This window comes from Stegastes partitus, unplaced genomic scaffold (genome assembly GCF_000690725.1).
Source record: "Stegastes partitus isolate 25-593 unplaced genomic scaffold, Stegastes_partitus-1.0.2 Scaffold475, whole genome shotgun sequence".
Classification (NCBI taxonomy): Eukaryota; Metazoa; Chordata; class Actinopteri; family Pomacentridae; genus Stegastes; species Stegastes partitus.
The window spans coordinates 88757-111792 of NW_007578206.1; the positions used below are offsets into that span (position 1 = coordinate 88757).

General features: G+C 40.1%; 2 protein-coding genes across 3 annotated transcripts in view; both read left to right on the forward strand.

Moving 5' to 3' along the window:
- Positions 1-3238: 3238 nt before the first annotated feature.
- On the forward strand, positions 3239-17131 carry fxyd3 (FXYD domain containing ion transport regulator 3). The gene is made up of 8 exons (XM_008286911.1): positions 3239-3365; positions 12304-12353; positions 13088-13120; positions 13331-13354; positions 14494-14568; positions 14691-14727; positions 14866-14909; positions 16424-17131. Exons 2-8 carry the CDS (start codon positions 12320-12322, stop codon positions 16441-16443), a joined length of 267 nt encoding a protein of 88 aa, XP_008285133.1. The 5' UTR covers positions 3239-3365; positions 12304-12319; the 3' UTR covers positions 16444-17131.
- LOC103360963 (dispanin subfamily A member 2b-like) overlaps positions 11097-23036 on the forward strand; it is a 25047-nt gene continuing 13107 nt past the window's right edge. The window contains exons 1-3 of one of the 2 annotated variants that reach the window (XM_008286910.1): positions 11097-11479; positions 21199-21229; positions 22348-22569. In XM_008286910.1, the coding sequence (XP_008285132.1) occupies positions 11382-11479; positions 21199-21229; positions 22348-22569 (351 nt within the window). In that variant the 5' untranslated portion in view covers positions 11097-11381. Of the gene's footprint in view, positions 11480-20962; positions 21230-22347; positions 22570-23036 lie in introns of those variants that run through there. The other variant, XM_008286909.1, reaches the window with a different exon arrangement.

Genomic DNA, 23036 nt, shown 5'->3' on the forward strand with positions numbered 1-23036 from the left:
GGTTGACGAAAAGACCTGCTGGGCTTCGCCCCATAACAAAAAATGATCCGCTGTTTACTCTCCAAACACCCAGAATGCAACCCTGCTGACAAGACTCTGACCTCTCGCACCACCAAGGACGTTCTTCCTGAGGAGAGGCCAAAATGAGCCTGTGACGCCTGTATGCATGTGTGTGAGAAACAAAGGAAAAGTTATGAGAAAAATGTCTCTCAATCATGTTTTCTCTCCCCCTCTCTGTGTTTGTGTCTTCTCTATCTGACTCAGCAGTGTTGACGATGGGAAATCTCACTCTTGTGGCTTTAATAGCAGGTAAATAAAACAGATGCTCTGCATTACTTCCAGAGAAAGAAATGACCAAGTTTTCTTATTTCTCTAAAAATGTTGACTATGATGTGACAGTACAGCAGAACACTGACCTCTTCATAAAAGTAACATTTTATTACTTCTTTCTTGTAGTGCTGTTCACCTTTTTCACGGAAACTGAAGCAAGTAAGGCCAAAACTCTTACCCTTCATCATGAGACTGGTTTGTCACTAGTTTGTGAATAAACCACACGTTAACTTCTTTTGTCACTTCAACAAAAGCTTGTTTTCTGTAACAAATCTTTTCACTGTGAAACTTTTACAAAGCAGACAAATCCCCAAAAGTGTACTCATTTTGTAACATTAATTATTCCTCTGTCAACTAGTAATAAAGGCATATCACAAGAGCAGATATGTAAGCCAGTTTGTTGCAGAAAAAGGATGATCAAAAAATCATGAATTCACCAATTTTTCTTTCTCCCCTTTCTTTTATCTCATTCTCTTTCTGTTGGTTCTCCAGATCCATTTGTATACAGTAAGTGCAAAACTCTTATTTCCTATATTTTACAATCTGCAGTTATAATCTCACTCATTTGTATGGATTAGAAAGATTAGAATAAATGTGTAAGTATTCACTTAGATGCCTCATGACAAATGTGCATATGGGATTATCAAAAAACTACGTTAAACATTTATCTTTAAAAATCTTAAATAAAGCATGAGTTGATTTCTCCATTTAAGTTGTTTGTTTGCGTTGGAATTTTTTGTCCTTTTTTTTTTAATCAGACTATGAAAGACTACGAATTGGAGGCCTGATCTGTGCCTGCATGTTAGTTGCTGGAGGAATCAGTGTTTTATTTTGTAAGTACTGCAATTACACATAAAAATAATACAACAAAATACAAAATTTTACAAACTTTTCCCCCCAAAAAAGTGCACTTTAAATTTGTTGAGACTAAATACATCTCTGTATGTCTTCACAGATAACCGGTGCAGCAGGAAGAACAAGTAAGATCTATTTTTGTCTTTTTCGAAAGTTTGTTGTTTGAGTTTAAACACGAGGCTCACAGCCATTTTTATTGTCTCTTTCTTCCCAAACTGCCATGTTAACTGCCGTCCCTCCCTCCTCTCTCACCTTGCAGAGCAGAAGATGACAGCAGTGAAATCTGATATCGTGCCTGACAAACCGGTTTCAGCCAGGAAGAATAGCTGACAAGGAAGAGGTGGAGAATTTGGGTGCGATGTGGAGGTGGGGGTTAGGAAGAAACACACCTGCTCAGGTGATTATACCTGTGCAGACCTGTGCAAAGAAACAACATTGATTTTATTCAAAAGATGAAGTGTTGCGGTAATATGCCGTCATCCAGCAGCAGCCTCATATATTTACATATAAAAATTAAATAATGAAGCCCCTCCCTATAATCTCTTCTTCTTTTAAAATGCATTCAGTTTGTCCAGACCTGTACTGATAGGTAAATGTTCCTGCCTGTAAATACACATGGAGCTGCACGACGTATTTAGACCATCTGAGATGTGCTGCTTAGCCTTTGCTGTAATGTTGCATAAACCTACTGAAATGGTCCATGAGGGATATAATGTAATGTTCAGCATCATCGCCTTCTGTCCATTGTGTGCTTTGCTGTATGATTAACTGTTAAATTAGCAATAATTATAAGAATTAGGGAAAAAAAACTATTTGTTGACTATCCGAAATTAAAATAAATGTCACTTCCTAAACAACATTTCCAATATGTCATACGGTGTTGTTTTTCACAGCTGTAGCTGAGATAAAATGGTTTCACTCTGCAACATTTACATAACTGAAAAAAAGCCACCTCACACAGCTGATAGTGAAGCCTGTTGCAAACATACTCATAAAACTGCCGTTGCATTCAGTAACTATTATTCTTCTGGTAGAACCTTATTGCAGAACCATTTCTCTGCTGTCGGATGCATTTCTACAACCACTGACTCTTCAACCACAGACAACCCAGTAGGTCTGACAAAGCAGAAAATGTTTACAGTTGTAGCAATTGAAAGATTTCATATTATCGTCATTACAAAAGTGTAACATGCATGTGCAGTTTATATGTAAGGACAGAATGTGTGCATGTCTTTAGCTGTCAAAGTGTGTATGATTCAAGTTTAGTTGTGTGATTTTTGTTGTACAGATTCTTAAAGACTGCAGGGATGAAACCAGACTCTGGAAACAAGTGATACAAACTGCTGAAAAAACAAATTTGATGCACAACCTGCAGCTACAAGAAAGAAATTTAGGTTGGATGCAGTAATGTGGTGTGACAACTTGGTGGGACACTTTGACACAAGATTCTTAGATGTATTTATACTAATTTAAAACAAACAAACAAAAATATAACTTGAGCAACCATTCCAAGCTTTAACCATTTGTGGAGTTATATTATAAGGTTTATTTTTATCTTTATGAGGTCACATGTGCATCTACATGGCAGTGTTGCCTGCGTATGCAAATTTTATGACCAAAATAAAAGTCACTATTTGGCCAACAGTGTGCTTTCTAGAGTTTATAAAAGGTCACTATTACTTTAATTTATTTTAGAGTCGGCCTCCTTTAAAATAACAAGCCTTCTTGGCCATGTTTTGTTTTTTCTGTTGAATGCCACAACTTACCGGAGATAATTTCGCTCAGTTTGTCAAACTTCGACATCGTTCTCGACCAGCAGACATGACAGCTCCTCTCCTCCTCCTCCTCCTCCTCTTCCTCCACTGGGCTTGCTGACTCCGGATCAGCCTCCACGCCCACCGGTCCCCCTCCTATCGCTCGCCTGCTCTTCACCAGAAACCGACCCGGGATCAGAATTAAAACTGGAGCATTTTAAACTCTGCCCCCTTTCAGTTTTTTTTTTTCTTTTTTTCTCTTTCTTTCCTAAAACCAAGCCAACCTGTTGAGTGTCACAGTGGTGGAAGCAGGGTGTTGGCGCACAGTGTGGAGGAAAGTCGCAGTTCTTGTGTCCGTCCGCTTGTGAGAAATTTCCTCGTGTTTTGTCGCTGCTGTTTTTTTGTTTTTTTTAAACCAAGTGTGAGGTAAGACATTAGCATTTATTACACGGAGCTTTGTTTTCTCTAATGTTTGTCTCGGCTGAAAGAAATGTTGGTTCCTAAAGTCCAAGTTTTGTCCTCCTCTTACTCGTGAATCTAATGTTAAGCTCATTTTAAGAACAGCGTCACGTCTGAAGTTAGTTGAAATCTGTGTTTCTTATAAACTGACTTGTTCAAATGTCCAAAAACTATCAAGAGGTCGAATAAATTCGCTAAACGTTATGTTTGTAGGTAAAAGTGTATCGTTTTTTTTAAAAATGAAAAAATTAAATACAGAATATAATGTTTGCGCTCGAGCCCACCGGTGCCAGGACAATGGAACGGCACGCGCCCCCGGGAGAGCGTGCGTAACAGCCTCACGCGCGTCTGTCTCCCTGTTTAAACTGCTTTAAGAGGAAAAGCAAAAAAAAAAAAAATTACTGTGAGTGAGTTTGTACTGTTGGACCTCTTTGAAATAAAATAAAATAAAATAATTAAATAAATAAATAAATACAATGTGAATACATGGCCTCACTTGTGTGGCAGCAGATTAATGAATCCCAGTTGGAGACATTTTACTCTTTAAGAACACATCATCTTGTCAACTCCAGTCTTCACGTGTGCATTTCTTTTAGTATGGACATGTTAAAATGGTGTGTGAGTGAGTGTGAGAAAAGGCCAGCTGATAAGAGCAGTGAGTGGTGATATCAGTTTGCCACCAAGTGCCACAAGGACAAATTAGGACAAGGACAGGAGCAAAATTCAACTGTACAGTGTAGAATTGTAAGGGTTATGTTTGTAATTTGTTGCAGCTATTTAATTTTGGCATTCCATTTGCTCACTTTAAAACAACCCCCAAAACTTTGTAGATGGTTGAAAGTGGGACTGCAACTGTTGATTATTTTCTTGATTAATTGCATGGTCTATAAAATGGCAGAGGTTTCTCAGAGTCCAAGATGATACCCTCAAATGTTTTGTTTTTTGTCCATAGATATTCAGTTTAATCTCATATACGAGTGAACCAATCATAACATATTCACATTTTAGAAGCTGGACTCCGTTTTTTCTTTTAAAAAATCACTCAAACCAATGAATTGATGATCCAAACTACTTGCAAAATAATTTAATAGTTGACAGTTGATTGACTGTAAGCAGCCACAGTCTTCTAAAAAGCTGTAAGTCACAGTAATCTTATGAAATGATTTGAGCAATCAGTTGCTTATCAAAGTGTCATCTGCATTATTGACTAATTCTTTTAGTGGTAGTTGAAGGGAGAGGTGCATTAAGGTGTTTGTCAAAAGGCCACAACAGCTGACTGATTATCAGAAGACAGTGACACATAACCTGTTGAAACTTCCCCCCTTTTTTTAAATCATCAATGTGTATCTGGGAGCCATGGCTGCAGATACAGACTATGGATGGATAAAGAGGAAGCTATAGGTAAACACAAGAATTGCAGCAATGTAACAAACTAGTCGATTTCCCACCAAAGTCCAGTCCTTATAATATGTTGTGGTCTGGACACAGGATGCTGCCTTAACCATAGATATGCTCCAAAGCTAATCTGTTCTGTTGAAAGCTACTCTAACTGCAGCTTTCTGGCAACTACTTAACTGTCTGGCTGTTGTGGTTTGTAAAAGTCCATGAACAACTAAAGTGAGCTCCAAACAGAAAAAAAACAGATGAGTTTATTGCATCTACAAAACACTTTATCACAATGAAATTCTGAATGCTCCTAGTCAGCTCCATGTAATGCTAATAATGATGCATAAATCCAGAAATCCGACCAAGAGCTTGATATAAATTACGCAGATGTTTCCAAGAAGATGCTAAAAACTAAATAAAATTGCACTTAGCGTGTTGCAGCAAGTGCAGAGACGGTCATAAGGCAGGAGGTGCTGCATGATAAGAGTCAGACAGGGAGAGGGGTGAACAAAGGTGGTGACACACAGAGTTGTCTTTCATTTCTCAGGTGGGACAGACTTAGCTCTTTGTCCTCACCTCTCCTCACATGACCACAGATCTTAAAAAAGAAAAGAAGAGGTGAGAGAGATGGATTAGAGGAAGGCAGAGCACTCTTAGGTGGCGCACTTTCTCCTCACCGCTGCTCGCATCACTTTGGTGGCTCGCCGACACAAATTTAGAAACCGCGACAAGAGGACATTGATTTTATATCAGAGATGTGACTCTGACCTTCGTGAAGCCACATACTTCTTATTAACAGCTCGGCAGAGACGGAGCTAATCATCTCTAATTCATCAACCTGAAATCAGCTGGCAGTGTTATTGAAACATGAGATGATTTAGGTTTTCGTACAAAGATTACTGGTGCGATACAAATCGACGCTGGACACATTAGTCACTTATGGACGGAAAGAGGGATGAAATGATGGAAATGTACTCCTTGCTTTTATTCGCTGCTGTTTATGACTGCAGAGTGGAGCATGAAGCCTGTTGCTATCCACTCGCTGCTAGACTTGCGGTTACCATGTGTGACTCATGGCTCTAGTATGCTCCACTCCCTCTCTGCTGTCTGTGTGTCCCTCCTCATTCCCTCTCTTTCCCAACCGCACTCTCCCTCGTCTTCCTGCCACCCATTCCCAGAGGCTTCAATCGTTCTTCCTCCACTTACTCCCTCTCACGTTCTCAACTACTTCCAAACTTCATGTCGTCTTTCCCTTTGCTCTACCAGTTTGCTGCCTCTGCCGATTCCCCACCTCGTGCCTCTTCCTTCCTATCTCTGTTGCTTATTGTTTCCTTTGACACACCGGTGGAGTCGATACTTAAAAATGCATCTGTTAAAACTCATCTTTCCTCAGCGTCAGTAGCCGTTACCACCAAGCTCTTCAGCTGCCACAGAAAAAGACAATTGTTTAATATCTCGGAAGTACATCTGAGGTCACATGCTTCCTCAGTCACATTTCCAAGCCATCGCTTTAGGAGAAACATCACATACTTTAGTCATAAAATGACAAAGTCCTCAGTGACGAAAGGTTAAGTTTGTCTCAGCTGAATAAAAGCTAAGTATTCAGGCTACTTCAGTTTGTGTTGGCTGTGTTTAGTCCACAACAGAGACTTTCCTGTGTGTGTGTCATAAAGGATGTGTTACACTCTGGAATGCATTGCTTCTAATTTAGGAATAAAAAATGGCACTGAGAATAGGCAGCTGTCTTTGTAGTGCAGTACAGAAACACACCAATGGCCAGTGTTCAAACAGGTGGGTGGGGCGGGGGTGTTAGAAAAATAGAAACAGTCGCTCATACATGCTGTAGTTACACACCACGTCTCGTAACGCACGCAAAGTAGAGGAAGCAGAAATTCAATCTGATATGAAGACGTGCTGCTTACATACAGTACATTGTGTAAAATATGTTTCTGCCTGACATGTTGTGTATGTTTCTCATATGCTAACATTATACAGATTCACATGACACTTGGCCCCGTGGCTCTAAACATGAGAAGCAGCTTTAATCATAATTGAGAGGACACGGCATTTGGTTGCTGTGTTTGAATTCAGAAGAACAACGCTGTGTTGCTAAATTGCAGTGGAGGAGGCTGCAGTTTCAGGACCGTGTTTCTAGGACCCTCGCTTTTCACAAACGCTCCACCTACCAAACGTGGTTCACTGAACTGAGGGCTGCATTTCAGGACAAGATGCATGACAATCTGAACAAGCATCAAGCTTTATTTTTTTTGTGGGTGGGGGCTGTGCTTGCTTGTTTTTCTTGCCATCTTGCCTCGCCTTTAAAATATCTGTTTGAGATTTATTTATCACACAAATACAACAGATGAATCCTTCGTTATTTAACCTGACAATTACACTAAATAGAAAAGTTTCTTAATATGCAACTTAATTACATATTACTATTTGGGTAGAATAAACCTTTAAAACCATAACTGCTTGGACAATTTTGTATCTTAAGTGGAATAAACCTTTAAACCCATAAGTCACAGATTTGAGCAATCATCCAGTTCGGTAGGTGGTCGTGTTGTGAAAAACAAGGGTCCTGGCAGTGCAGCCTCGTCTTCTGCAGTAGCATAATTTGGTAAAAAATTACACTCCTATGCGACTAACCAGCACTCTCATTTACGTTTTGAAAGGAACATGTGTTCTTCCCAAAAGTGACATAGTAGGAAATATTGCCATTCTCAGCAAAGTCTAGGTTGTTGCTGTTTCATTCACTGGTTAGGTTTACCACCAAAACGACATAGTTAGAATACGGAAAACAGCAGAGTTTCACAAAGTGTTGGAAGCTTCTCCTCCATTTTCTGGGTTACTAAGAAGCGATACTAAGGGGGCGTATGTTGAGCAGATTTTTCAGCGTCACAAAGGTGTCTCTCTTTTAACCTGCAAGATCGCTGTAGTAACTAATGCTGCACAGCTAACCTGCTGTAGGAAATGTCTCCCTTACTCCTATTCTTTTCCCCAGCTTTCCCCTCAGCTCATTCTGAACGTGTTCATCTGCAGATGCTGGATTAAACTCGCAGAGTGACGAATATTTGACCTCGAGCTTTATTCGACAGAAATTGCCACCGCAAGATACAGGTTCTTACCAGGGGGAGTGCATTCTGTCTGCAAACTTGTTGAGCCGTATGTTAGTAATGCCGCTGAACAAAGCCGTGTAGTCACAGGTGTACAAACTGCACGCATCCCGTTGCCATGGGAACCTACATGCATTCAGTTGGTGATGCTGAAAATGCATAAACACTTGTCTGTCGCTTGTCTCTCTGTCAGTGTGCACCGTGAACAAAAGAATGAAAGAACGAAAGAATGTAAACAGTAAAGAGAGGGCCAGCTCTAATGTAGTTGGTGACCTCTTGACCTTTAGGGACACTAGCAAGGAAAATAATCACATGTATGATAAAAATGTAATAATACGACAGACAGCAGTCCAAAGAGGAAGCTTGTCTCTATCTTGACAGTTTTGCCACAAAATTTCCCGAAATTTAAATTTGTTAGTACAATTTTTGAAAGAAGTATAAACATGCTAGTACAACCTGAATACTTAGATTTGCTTAAACTTGTTAAAATTTTGCCGAGACCCACCGTCTGTAGTGGATACACACCTGATTACGTGACTGACGGGTGCTTTGCTGCAGTTTATTGTGCAACCTCACTGTCAAATAAGAGAGGAGCAGAAAAGGGAGGATGATTATGGGTGTGAGCATAGAGCTTAGAGAGCCAGTGCTCCAGGGAGATTGTAAGGAAGGGATAAATGAGTAGAAAACACTTAACAAAACGAGAGGAGATTGGGCGAAAGAGCAAGGACGTGCAGAAGTGTGTCAGAAACTGGAACTAGCGGAGGAGAGGTCTGAAGAGGCTGGAGAGGATATGGAGAGGAAAGAGGAGATTAGTAAAAGCAGACGAGCGGTGTGACACAGTGGTTTCAACAAACAGGCGATTTAATGCTAACAGACAGGCAGAGAGAGAGAAGACAGAATGAATGAAGCAAAGAGTGTGAAGAGACAAAAAAGTGAAAGAACTATCCCAAACACAAGAAGGGAAACAGAGATGCTGCAAGAGCGAAAAACAAAAAAAAATGAAGGATGGTTAGAGACAGGCAGAGCAGCGTGGCAGAGCCAGAACAGAAAACTCTTTATCCCTGCACCAGGCGGAGTAGGAGAAGTAGCTCCACGGGGAGTTTGTGCCGAGGGAAAGAGAAACTAGCTATTAAATATGGCTCCTCAGCAGTTGTTTGGCCATATTTTTTACAAAGCTGAATGTGGCATGAAGCTGTTATGCCAAGATTTTGATGTTTCCAGCATCTCCATTGTGGGGATTTGTTGCTTTTCTTGGTCCTTTGCTTTAGAATCCTGAACACTGCAGAGCAAAACCAACAACAGAAATAGTAATTAAACATGAAAATAATGGGATTCAATCAGCATTTAACTTTTTAATGCTCTAAGAAGGTCTACCATTTGATAGTGAATGTTGTGTTGCAGTGCTGCAAATATCCATTATTGTCATTGTTGAACAACGTGTTTATGATTTACTTATTAAATCTGTAAAATGTCAGAAAATAGTGAGCAGTAGCTGCCTATTTCTCAGAGCTAAAAAAAAAAATTTTAAAAAAGCAACACAAAACTACATATGGGCGCTCGGATAGCTCAACGGGTTGGGCGAGCCCATGTTTAGCCCATGTACAGGCCTATAGTCCCTGCAGCGGCTGTGGTTCGATTCCAGCCATCAGAATTTGCTGCATTGTCCTTTCCCCACACTTCTCCCCATGTTTCTCTGTCACTCTTTCACTGTCCTATATTACAGGCAGAAAAGCCCCCAAAAAATCTTTAAAACAAAAAACATATTTACAACTAACTGAAATATTGAAAAAAGGCAAATACCTGAACATGAGCTGCTGGAACCAGTAAATATTTGGCTTTTTATTTTTTCCCCCCCTTGAAACATCATTTAAGTTATCAGTTGACTATCAAAATTATTGCTAATCAGAAACTATTTCATTGCCAAGTAGGTTTTCACGTACGAGGAATTAGACTTTTTAGTGTTTTACTACATAGCAGTAAGCACTAACATGTCCTAGAAGATGAAAAAAGTGTTGCAAGTCAATAGACGGTAAATGTTACAAGTCAAATCAGCAGCAACTTCTTCAATTTATCGATTTTGTGCTCCTAAAAGAAAGCGGGCCTTTTCTTTCCTGTAATTATTGTTTAAAAAATTTCAGCGCCACTCTCAGCACTCAGCTTTACAGGCATGCATACTTTGCATCTTACTTCTGTGCACCAGGCTGCTGTGCTTATTTCTTCTCCACCAGACATAAACACAATGATTTGAATAAACGCCTCCAGCAGTCAGCTCCTGGCTCCGCCTAATGCAAACATTTGCTTTAGAATATGATCTTCAGATAAGAACAGGGAGGAGCGCTTTTCTCTCTGCTGTATTCTTTTGTTTCCTTCTTACTTTATCTCTCCTTCGTTTAACCTTGCATCAGTCTCACCTTCAGTTTGCCCTCGTTCTCCCTGTGACTGTCTTTCTCTCTCCTGTTCCTGCCTCTCTCTCTCGCTCTGTCTGTCTGTCTGTCCGTCTGTCTTTCATGTGAGGTAAACTATTCTCTGGTGGTTGTTGGCCTGTTTCCCATCCTCTGCATTCCCCCTGCCTCGCCTTGGGTTGCTGTGGGGAGGCACCAGGAGAGAAGCACTCGTCCCGCTCTTCTCTTTCTCTCTCGCTGCCAAGCTCCAAATACCAGCAGCTTGAAGAGGCAGACACATGGTTTTACTTACGTCCTTTATTGTGTTCTCTAAGGTCACTCTGGGTTTCTTTCACACGAAAATGCAAGACGGTACTAGAGATGCAAGTAGTAGATTAGAAGATTATTTTTGTCAATAAAATGGCAGTAACAAGTGAAAAAATACACCTTTTATTTTCTTCAAATGTCTTTTTCTGTCTAAAATAATCATATTACTATCATGTGTGACAAAGAAAAGACGTATTCGAGAAACTACAAACAGCATATATTATTTTTTGACTTAAAGAATGATTAAAACAACCATTCATTTATTAAAATAGCTAATTTGATGTTCAACTTCTTCATTAATCGACTTTTCACTAAAGATCAACTAAAGAGTCATTACTGTTACACCTTTAAAGTCGCTGTATTTCATCGTTAAATCTACACAGGCTTTGATTTTATAGCTTCATTTACACCTTTACTTTTAATTGTGTGGCCTTCAGTTGATATGAGAAATTTAAAGATGGCAAAATTCAAAACTAAAGAAAACAAACAAACAAAAAAAACCAATGAGGACAGAGTAAACTGTAGCTGCAGGAGGGTTTCGGGACAGTCTCAGACACACGCGGTGAGTAAAATAATTAGACTAGTTAGTCCAACGCTGAAGGTGACAGTTCAGGGTGTGTTCACATCCCCAGTCAGTTAACCCAACTTGAATTTGATTTCATCCAAACGGTGCATTTTTATGTATGAAGCATGGAATGCCCAAATGTACCTTTGTGTAAATGTCAATAAAATAGCCATGGGTGTGTTTTGCTCTTTACCATGGTGCACCCTGAATGGAAAAGCACAGTAAGTGGAAAATCACTGCTGTGTTAGTTAAGGTGTGTCACCTCCTAGTGCACATGGTACCTCTGCTGCTGCTGCTGCTGCTGCTTCAACATGGCAGCGAATGCAGCATGGAGCAATGTGTGGAATACACAGCGTCCTGAGCTGCTGGCAGGAAATGCATTTGTTCATTAGCGATTATATTAGTGTAATGTAAAAAAAAAACATCACCATCTACACTCTCATGTTCTCTAAGAAAAAAAGATTAAAATAACATTTCAGACAGAATTCTGTTCGTCTGCACGTGAAAGTGAACCAAAATGCCACACTAGGTGACCACATATGCGTAAATGTGTACAAATTACACGTTACAGATAGTGGAATCACTCTGTAGTAAAATATTAGGTTACCACCGAAGCAAGAATATAGAAGCTTTCAAGCTTTTACATGGCAACAGTGTAATGCAGTTACCAAGAGAGATTTAATTCTCCCGTTAAGGCCCCATCAGAGCACTTTGTGCCCATCAACATCAGCTCAAGTTTCTGTGAGCACACGAGAGAGAGAGACCACTTTGTGCCTGTTTGAATTTGATCAGATTTCCTCGTCTGTGCTTCAGAGGGAACGGATGCATGTCATGTCAGAGCGATGAGCGGCTACGTCTTTGTGTGTTTAAGTTCTTTTAGTGCCCCTCAGAAAACACAGAAAAGGCCCAACGTTGCATCACGTCTCTGTTGACTTTGTTGGCCAGTACGAGCCAGTTCGGAGGATTGTAATCGGGACTCACGTAGATTATCGTTCAAATGGCCAGTCGGTTTGAAGATGGCGTTCTCAGTCTGCAGCCATGTGCGAGTCGAAACATAACAGTGCAAACGTTAACACAAGTTGTAATGTCTTATTTACTGAATGCTAACTGAAGCTTGTGTTTTTCTCCAGAGCCTCAAGCGTGAAGATGTCCAAGTTCAGTGCTTTGGTGTTGATGACACGTGAGTAAAAAGTCTGAATCACAACAGGAAAAAAAAACACACAAAGTAATATTAAATCACTAAGACCCTTCAGCTTCGCTTCCTCCTAACACAGGAAATTGTGTCTCAAGGCCTGTCTTCCATCAGGACTTTGCAGAAATATTTAGACTTTGAGGACTCCAGATAATGTGTTGGAGGAGAAAGTAGACAGCAGAGTGGATGAGTGGTTACACAGATCGTCCTGTCACTGGCTGCCCTTTCAGTTATGATTTGATTAATGCGTCCTGAAGAACATACTGCAAGAAATCAGATGACGAACACTGTAAGATGCTTAAAGAAGTGCAGGAGAATTACAGTTTGGGAAAGGTGACTCTAACAACATCAACTTCTTCAGGGAGAGGATAAGAAAGAAGGGAGATGAAAACAAGACAGGTTTATGTAACATTTTTTAAACAGCTCTGGGTTTCCAAAACACATTGCAGAGATTTAAGAGCTTTTTAAGGTGATTTATCCACTGACGCTGACATTTTTCATCCATTCTAGGAACCAGAAAGTTTCAGTGAACGTAATAGTAAAATGAGAATGCATAAAGTCACAGTGAAATCAATACGTCTTTTTTTTTTCTTCTTTACCAAACAGTTTAAATAACAGAAATGTGATGTTTTCTAGTCAACCCTCATGATTCCTGTTCAGCAGCATCACTCAGGTGCTGTTACACAAAGATAACTAGTGTGTCTCTGTCTGATTTTCTGCAGTTGTGTCTCTGGTGTTTGCGGAAGAACAGAACCGTAAGTACACAACTTTAACTTTTTCACAATCAGTTTGATTTATTGTAATGTTTGAAATGTATTGACCTGGTGGTTAAGCATGTCAATAATTAACAAGTAGGCCACTTGTCATACTTTGTACTGTTTGCTTTGTGATGTCAGTGGTCAGTGTGTAGATGTTTCTGTGTCTGCGGTTTTGTTTACTGACCCGATTTATTTCTGTCCCTGCAGCTGAAGATGACCCCTTCACCTTTGGTAACCCACTTATTTGTTTTACTGCTGTTATTTTTGAGTTAACAGAAGTAGGAAGGTGATATGTGCCATCAGCAGTTATTTGAATGGCTACACAAAAGAGGAAGTACAAAAGAGAACTGAAACTTTTATATACTGCTGGCTAAATTAGCATGTTACACTTCAACACTTTATAAACTCAGTTATTCACACATTGATTTGGGTTTTGTGTAATAATCTTGTATACGTTTTCTCCTTCCCTTCTTTTGGTAAAAAGGGGTAATGTGCTCGTATCTTCCATGATTCCATGACTGTAGGGCTGCACATTATGGCAATATATGACTGAGTGATACTGAGATCATGATTCTTCATTTAGTTAAGGAGAAATTGTTTTATTATACTTTCACTTCAAGCCCTCTGAATCCCAAAATCTGCCTGCAGGTTTGAAAGGCAAAAAGACACAATTTATGAGCCAGAAACAGAAAAGATCACCAGTTTTTCTAACTGTACTGTTCTGTTGGGATTGTAGCCAAATCCGAGCCAAGCTGAGCAGATGGGAGACAAATATGGAAACAGTTTCGAGGTCTAAGTAGTAAAATATCTGTAGTATGTAGAGTCACCATTTTTTTCCACTCTTGGTGGAAGACACCTGTGGGCACTTGGAAAATTAACTTTAACTTTCCTTTTATGAAATATGGCATTTTAACTTTATATATGTCGTACTGAAAAAAAACACATTCGTTTCTTCTTTTTTAGTGAGTTGTGGCACGGAAGACATTTTAAAACAGTTAAATAAACAGTGTAATGCATTCACTTCCATGTTATGCTCAAGTTCTACTAATGTACAAATCTTTGCATCCAAGTAAGACCTAAAAAAAGGTTCTTCAAAAGGTTCTTCTTCACCTGAACTCAGTGCATCTCTTGAGGGGGAAACATAAATGAAAGTTTATCCAAAAATGTGGCCAAGTTGAAACCAAATGATTTGGTCTCTGTGGGCTGTTTTCTATGAGCAGATCACGCATTTTCAACATCAATATCAGTGTCGATGATGGTCATATATTTGTGGGAAGCCATGATCATGATTGAAATTCGATTAACGGAGCAGCGCTACGTGACTCTAATGCGTTTCCTTGTGTGACAATAAACATGATCTGTTTGTGCAGACTACCACAGACTGCGTGTCGGAGGCCTCATTCTAGCTGCCGTCCTCTGTCTCATTGGCATCACCATCCTGCTCAGTAAGACACAGACACACATTCTTACCCATATATATGTATAAATATATATATGTAATCATAAACAGACTTGAATAAAAGACACACAGACTTCATAAAGAAATGCTTTTTTTCTCTTGTTCTAGGTGGCCACTGCAGGTGCAAGTTCAACCAGGACAAGAGGTGAGTGCTTCATACACTAAGAATACTTGTGCAACTGGAGCGGAAACTCAAAAACCAAGCACATTTTACAGTTATTGCTATATAGTAAAAGCAACATCTGTTGTTATTAATTTACTTTGTCCTCTTACATCTTTGCAGGAGGAGGACAGGAAGCAATGCTCAGCAGATGCTCAATGACAAAGGTAATCTATACTCAACTCAACAAACCCCTTCTATGCAACACTGAAGTCTGTCCAAAAATCCAAATCCACTTCCAAGATTATGCTAAAAAAAAAAAAGGTGTTCACCTCATTTTACTGTCTCAGTTTGACAAGAATACTTCTAACTACTTAAAAAAAAAAAAATTAAATTGTAGTTAATGTCAACAGAAAAGCTTGTCACAGCTAAAACAAGTCCAATTATATTTGTTTCCCTCTAAAATTGCTCTATATATGCCTTGAGTTATAATTTGATTGATTTAATATTAGATTGTATGTAGACTTGCATACAGCTTCTTTCCCACCGCAATATTCAAGATTTCACCACCCACTCGGCGTTGTGCCACGTTCTAAAGTTATATTTACATCAGTCCATCTGCTTCCCTGTTAACAGCCTCATGTCACACATACTGACACAGAATAGAAATCTCTGGTGGTGCTGGACTGAGATGCCGCGGAGCTCACTGTTCAACAGGTGGCGGGACTCTGGGTGGCGGGTGTTGTTACAGGCAACCATATTGCAGTTTGGTGTTGTGGTGCAGTCACAAAGGACGCCCTGGTGGGTTATGAAATGGCACAAAAAAACCAAACAACCCGTGTTTGTATCGCGCAGTTAAATGTGTGGTCTCGAGCCAATGTAGCCTGTGATGACACCGATGATAGCAGACACTGCTGGAACACACAGCGAGGGTTATTTTAGCAGCATTATTGTAGATGAAATACACAGGTGGCCCGTATGGAAAAACACAGTGTGTGTGAGTGTAAGCAGCTCAGCAGGAGCCTACAGGGACATACTGCACTGAAAGGCCGTTTCCACTTGCATGGATACACACAAACACAGACTCTTTCTGCTGCTGATTCTAACGTAATGACGAGCAGCGTTAATTCTCTGTGTCAAATCTTGCAGTGGATTACAATTCTTTGATGACTGTGACAGTTTCTCACTTCTCATGATGAATTTCAGCCTCTGACATTTCATTGTTTTCAAAATTCTCGCACGTCATTAGTCACTTCAGATATTCTCATGACTGTCACAAGATCCTGTTTGACCGTTGCAAGATCCCGGGAATGCTAAAAAAAAAAAAAAAAAAAAGAAAGAAATACATATAAAAGTGGAACATGAGTAATTAGTTCAGTCACAATATTTGCATAAATTAAAAATTATGAATTACTGAAGAAATTTTGCTGCAAAGGAAGAGTCACTTTGTGTCACATCCAGTTCTTTTTTTATTTATTTCCTGTCTTACTTTGGCATTTCCTGTTGTGCTTTCTGCCACCTCTCATTTAGTTGTATGTGTCTTGACACTCACTGGTCTTTGTCTGCTTTACGATTTTTTGTTATCTGTAGTGAATAAAATTGTGTATTTGATCCAGTCTGGGATAAAGTGATGTAGAAATATCTTAAAGTAAAAAATTCTCTTTTTGCCATGTTGCATTAACTAGAAAACTATTCACCAGAACTGTGAAACTCACTCTCCTGCGTGTTTGTGCGCCAACAGGTCGAGCCTGCGACTGCTAGATGTCGACCAGAATACAACAACTTCCCAAACCTGCAACCGACAGACAACACAGAGGAGCAGCCGTGGGATTCGCGCCACCCAACAAGAGATGCTTTTGTTGTTTATTTAGGAAGATCCAACAGAAAGTAGTCTGAGTGCACCTGACGTGAGGTGTGAAGCTTTCTGCCTGATAACTGAGCTACTGACCTGCAGCCTGCACCTCTGCACAGACACTCAGATGTACGTTTGTCACTTTTATTTCAATCTATTCTTAGAAGTGAAAAATCTGGACATATAAACCAGCTGTGGTTACCCAACCTTTTGAGATACACAACAGAAATAAAATGCTTCACTGGTAAATAGTTTTTTATTGATTGAAGTGAAAGTGGCTTAATTCAATAATAACACAAACCTGTTACCAAAAAATAAGTGTCCACATACTGTAGGTTGTGCCTCGCTCTACTTCTCCTGGTCTGTACTGTATATGTAAGGTAAAACATTGATGTAGATATTAGTCGCTTACTGTGACCAACCTAACCCACTGTCACTGCTTTCATGTCAAATATATGAAATCCACGTAGTCGTGAGTAATCAGAGGGGTGTTGGTAATTCATGAGGATCTGTTCATTTCCATGTTTAGCTTTATGGAGGAGTGTAGTGGATTGCACTGTTCAGAGTCATGTTTCTATAAAAGAACTGTCGAAACAATTGAGTTGTGACTTTTTTTTGTCTATTAGAGTGTGTGTGTGCAGTGTGAGGAGAAGCAGTGGGAATGAAGGTTTTCTTGTGTTGGACTTTTTTTTTTTTTACTTTTCAGATGAATCCTCACAATATGGAAACACCATAAAACTGATGAGAACAATCCTGCAGTTCATAAGGTTGAGCTATTTCTTAGCTGGAAACAGGCAATCTTTCAAAAGAGTAAAATTGTCTGCAAAGATTGAATGCATCCTTTATCTTTCGAGGGCAGCAGTGAGGAGAGAGGATCTCTAATCTAGCACAGTGAATGTTTCGGGGTAAAAAAAAAAAAAATATATATATATATATATATCAAATTAGAAAAACCGCCTTAAGGGTGTGTGTCTCTGAATGATGGCCAAAAAAGTGTGTTTTTGCAGAAAGATGTGATGTTATAGTGAAGTTGACCTTTGACCTTTTGAATATAAAATCATTATTTTCATCATCATTTTATTTCTTTAGACATGTGTATAACCAGGGCTGCAGGGTAGTGCAGTTGGTAGCACTGTTGCTTTGCAGCAAGAAGGTTGCCGGTTCGCGTCCCGGTGGGGGCAACGGAATCTTTCGCGTGGAGTTTGCATGTTCTCCCCGTGCAGCGTGGGTTCTCTCCGGGTTCTCCAGCTTCCTCCCACACAGTCCAAAAACATGTTGAGGTTAATTGGTGATTCTAAACTGTCCGTAGGTGTGAATGTGAGTGTGCTTGGTTGTCTGTCTCTAAGTGTAGCCCTGTGATAGACTGGTGACCTGTCCAGGGTGTCCCCTGCCTTCGCCCTAAGTTGGCTGGGATAGGCTCCAGCCCCCCCGCGACCCCAGTGAGGATCAAGCAGTGTATAGACAATGGATGGATGGATGTGTGTAACCTTCTATTACAATTAGTCTGTGAATTCCTAAGTTTGAACTAAAACCCCTGTTTAGTGAAGTCACAGTGACTTGACCTGTGACCTTTAAAATCCAATCAGTTCATCCTTGAGTCCAGTGTGAAAAATCTGAATCCAACAAGGCATTCCTGAGACAAACTGAATATCATATAAAGCTGCTAACAATAGTAGAGTACAAAGAAAAATTATGACTACTTAGGATGAAAGTTCTGCTTTGTGGCCAGACTACTTGACTCTGGCTCCATCTAGAGGACAACATCTAACGCACCCATTTTGTATTTTCATACTCCTCCAGCCAGTCAGGTGAAGCCTTCCAGCAGCTATCTGCAGTAATTATGTCTCTCCACAGACCCATAATGTTCCAAATCCCTAATGTAAATGTGTTGTGGTGACTGTAAACCATGTGAGTTCTGGGAACTAATGTCTAATCTGTTTTCCCGCCATTTCCCAAAGACACAAAACAATCTTTGCTGCTGCTTTTTGTTGTTGTAGGATTAAAACGGAAAAAGGGCCCTGTGTTTTGTTTAGCTGTTCTGTCGTTTTTGATTTAAAACAGATCAATTTAAAAAAGCAACTATTTTTTTGTTAGTTTAAAACTGAAAGATGAAACTGGGCCCATCTTTATTAATTGTTGTTTAAGAATGGAAAAAAAAAATTGGCTCATTCCATTTTTATTTTTTGTTGTTGCTTTAAAACGAAAAGATTAGACAACACCAAACCAAAAACAAAGTTTTATTTTCCTTTTTTTTTTTTTTTACATCTGATTTTTAATGTTAATGGACACTCGGAAAACAGAAAGATGCACCTGTTTTCTCAATTTCTATTGCTGGTTTAAAATGTAAAGATTAAAAACAAAAAACTAAACAAACAAACAAACAAAAAAACATGCGCCTTTATTGTTTTTGTTTTGTTCTATTTTGGGAACAGAAAAACAAAACAATTTTTTGTCGTTTTTCTTGTTTGTTTGAAATAGAAAAATTAAAACAGGACCCTTTTTCTGCTCTTTTTTTTTGGTTGATGGTTTAAAATGGAGGAAAAAAAAAACGTCCAGGTGCTTTTATACTGAAGGTCTTCGGATTACTATGACCTGGATGACAGAGAATCTACACAGACTTTCAAAAGTGATATATCAAAAGAGTGGACACATATGGAAACTTTCTTCGTGTTTAATTTAACCCTCTCGAAGTCAATGTCGAAGATGGCGGTGCACATAGACGCAGCGGCTCCTCCAGGAGACAGCAAGAGGGACAGTTTTGAGTGTCGTGCCAATCCTAGACGTTCATTCTGCAAAACTTACAGCCAAGTTTGCTGAACATCAGGGCAATGAACGTTGCTAAAATTGCAGCGCTCCAGTATGACTGTAAACAAAGGAGGACAAAGAGAGCAGGGATCCATGATAGGCTAAAGGCTAGTGCCTCCAGACCAGCAGGATGTCTCTGGGTCCTGGACTTTCTGACCGAGAGACCCCAGTCTGTCCAGGTCGGAAAGAACATTTACAACTCCATCACGCTGAGCACTTGCTCTCCCCAAGGCTGTGTACTCAGTCCACTGTTGTTTACACTGCTAACACACGACTGTGTAGCCACACAAAAGGGGATCCAGATCATCAAGTTCGCTGACGACACCACAGTGGTGGGACTCATTCATGGGAATGAGGAATCAACGTACAGGGACGAATTGAAACACCTAGAAGGCTGGTACAGAAAGAACAACCTGCTGCTCAACGTGGATAAAACGAAGCAGGTGATCATCGACTTCCGGAAGTAACCCTAACCTGAGCATGGTCCCCTCAGCATCAGCAGCTGCACAGTGGAGAGAGTGGAGAACATCAAGTATCTCGGAGTGCAGATCACGCAGGGCCTGAGTTGGAATAATAACACCTCACACCATCCCAGCAGAGACTGCATTTCCTGAGGGAGCTGAAACAAGCCTCTCTCCCTGCCAGCATCCTCAGGACTTTTTACAGAGGTGTGGTAGAGAGCGTTCTGACATACTGCATCTCAACATGGTCCTCCAGCTGCAGTATGTCCAACAGAAAAGCCCTGCAGAGGATAATTAGACGAGCTGAGAGGGTCATCGGCGTTTCCCTCACCTCTGTCCAAGAACTTTTCCAGAGCCGCTGCAGGAGCAGGGCACTGAACATTGTCAGGGACTCCTCACACCCTCTGCATAAGCTGTTTGAACTGTTACCATCAAGCAAACACTTCCAGAGCATTATAGGAAGAACTTCCGAACTGATAAACAGCTTCATGCCACAAGCTGTCAGAATGCTGAACTGCTTATCCAGATACGCACACATCAGTCCATGAGGTCACTGAACTGTTGTGCACTTTAAATTATAGGCTGCTGCTATGGAACCAACAATTCAACAATTTGTAAATCCTGCCACTTTGTAAATACAACGTTTTAGGGATGTTAGTATGTGTGTAGGCAGGAGGCGGGTGGGTATGTGACTGCATAAGTGTTAGTGTCTTAACTTCATTACTTAAAGTTATTGGACCCTGGAGAAACACTCTCTCATCTTGGCTGCACTGCTGTTGTATATACAACAAATTGACAATAAAACTTGATTTGATTAATTTGTAATTTTGCTGTGGAGCCCTGCTGCTGATTTTACTCATTGCACTGCAAAACTACTTTTCTATTTTTATTGTCGATCCTGAAGAATGATGATTATAATGAACAAACTGATTGTTGATAAACATCTTGTTTAATATTTTTGTACATGCAGTGCATTGAATTCATTGTATTTTGATCCAAAAAAAAAGCCCAGCTTTACTGGTGCTTTTAATTTGAAAGAAGTGACCAGTAAGTTTCCTATTTATTCTGTCTGACTTGACACTGGTAGGAACTTTTTGTCAAACCTCTGCATGTGATCAAACAACGGGCAGGAGCAGCAGCAGCAGCAGCAGCAGGGTAGAAGTCAGTTTGGAAAAAGAAGAAAAAAAACTGTTATTAACGATCACATTTTTTGTGGGAGTTACATGAACACGGCGGTGAAAAGGGAGATTTACTTTTTCATTTGAGTGAGGCAAGTTGCTGAATTATGAATCCCAGCAAAGAATCAAGCACTCCTCTACAGGACTGGACTGAGGAGAAGACCCCCATGGGCCACCCGGCTCCTCCACCCTACCAGGACGCCCCCTACCCCGAGATGCCCCTGCCAGGCCCTGGATACCCTCCACAGCAGGTAACCAGCACAGAAACACGCACAAAGGAGCAAAAAATGTCATCAAACATCACACAGTTTGGCTTTCAGTTGTGTTTCCTTTCACCTAAATGCTGCTAAACATCTGCATTTTAATGCAAATTCCTGCAACAAACAACAAAAATCAACTTTGTATCAATGACAGCATCTGTTCTGTTCTGTTGTATTCTTTTATGTTATTTCCTGATGCAGTGCACCTTGTTTGTCTTAAAGATTTAAAAAAAAAAAAAAAAAAGTTTACATGAAAGAAAACTGTTGATTTGATATGTAGGTTTTGAAATTCTAATACATAAAGTGCTGAAAATGTCTCCTAGAGCTTGTGTTGCCCTGTTAACCATGAAGTGAAACCAGCAGTGGTTGTAGCTGACTGTTAGTGGTGTGGACTTCCTCTCAACACTGGGAGAAGGATCCTCTTAAGAAAGTTCCATTTCTGCATTTTGGGGATTTTTTTTTTTTTTTTTTTGCACCATTTTGTACCTTTTCTGCCCCACTTTATAGTAGAAAACAAAACATTCAAGCACAAGGTGACAATTTCAAATCCAGTGGAACATATTTTTGCAGTGACACTGTGTATCTCTTTAAAATATTTACTGTACTGCAGATCACATTTAATCCAAGATAAGTCAACACACATACAATCATGCTCATCTGTTGTCTTTTGACCTCTTTAAATATGCCACCTATTCATCCATAAATGAACTCACTTATAAATTCACGTGTGTCAGCGAGATTTTTAGCTCTTGTTCAAAAGTTCTTGCACATTCAAAACATGATTTGCTGAAGATTTATTGTTCCACGCCTTAAATCAAAGGTCATGGTATATGGTGTAGTGTAATTCTTCTGGTGATGCCGATTAAAAAAAACTCCATCAGGTCAAGTTAAACTCTTCCTGGATGCCTGAGTTCATGTCCTCTGCTGTTGGTCTTAAACTACAAGTGCTGATTTATCTTACTGATCTGATTGTCAGAACTTGTTGGGAAATGTTTTGATGTCATGTCCACGTTACTCCTCCAAATTGTCTGAATCCACTTACTTTCTCTTTGACAAACCTGCTTTGTTTCATCCAACAATGAGTCTGAATCGTACTTCCTGGCCTGCAGGGTTTTCCTCCACAGTACGGCGGTCCAGCATATGGACATCAGCCGTACCCGATGGCCCAGCAGTATCCAGCTCAGCCCGACACCGTCACCGTCCAGCCCATGGTGTTTGTGTCTGCGGGCCCTCTGGCCAACCCTGTCAACGACTACCTGTGCTACTCCATCTTCACCCTGCTGTGCTGCTTCTGGCCGCTCGGAGTTGCCGCCCTCGTCTACTCCATCTCAGTGAGTTTCTTTAGGTTCTTTGTGGACTCTGGTGCACTGACACCGATACACATTGCAAAATTTCTGACAGAACCAGATCCATGTCAACTGAACAGTGGTTATTTAAAAAACAAAACAGATATGATAAGAAAACCATCCTGCATCACACCTCTGTGTTATTTTACATAGCTGTTCCTGTTTTTCTTTTAAGGCAACAACATTAGAGGCCTTTTTTGATTGCAGTGATGCAATTTTGACATTTTGGGATGTTTTGCTTCTATAATGGGCGGGAGCAGAACATTTCGTGAAGGCATCTCTGATTCCATCTCGCAGGTGTGATGCAGGTGTTAACATGTTTTCTGGTCATCAGTCAGTCGGAGTTGTTTCAACACATTTTTACTCTGGAAGCGTCGCATGCTACTGACACTGACTTGACCAACATGCTGATCTGTTCTATGAGATTCTGGGAAGTAATAAAGAAGCACATA

Bases quoted from the DNA above. Each gene is read 5' to 3' on its own strand.
- fxyd3 (XM_008286911.1), top strand. From the start codon at position 12,320: ATGTCCAAGTTCAGTGCTTTGGTGTTGATGACAC. The intron at 13,121-13,330 runs GTAAGTACACAA...CTGTCCCTGCAG, and splicing joins GTTTGCGGAAGAACAGAACC to CTGAAGATGACCCCTTCACC. The intron at 13,355-14,493 runs GTAACCCACTTA...CTGTTTGTGCAG, and splicing joins AGATGACCCCTTCACCTTTG to ACTACCACAGACTGCGTGTC.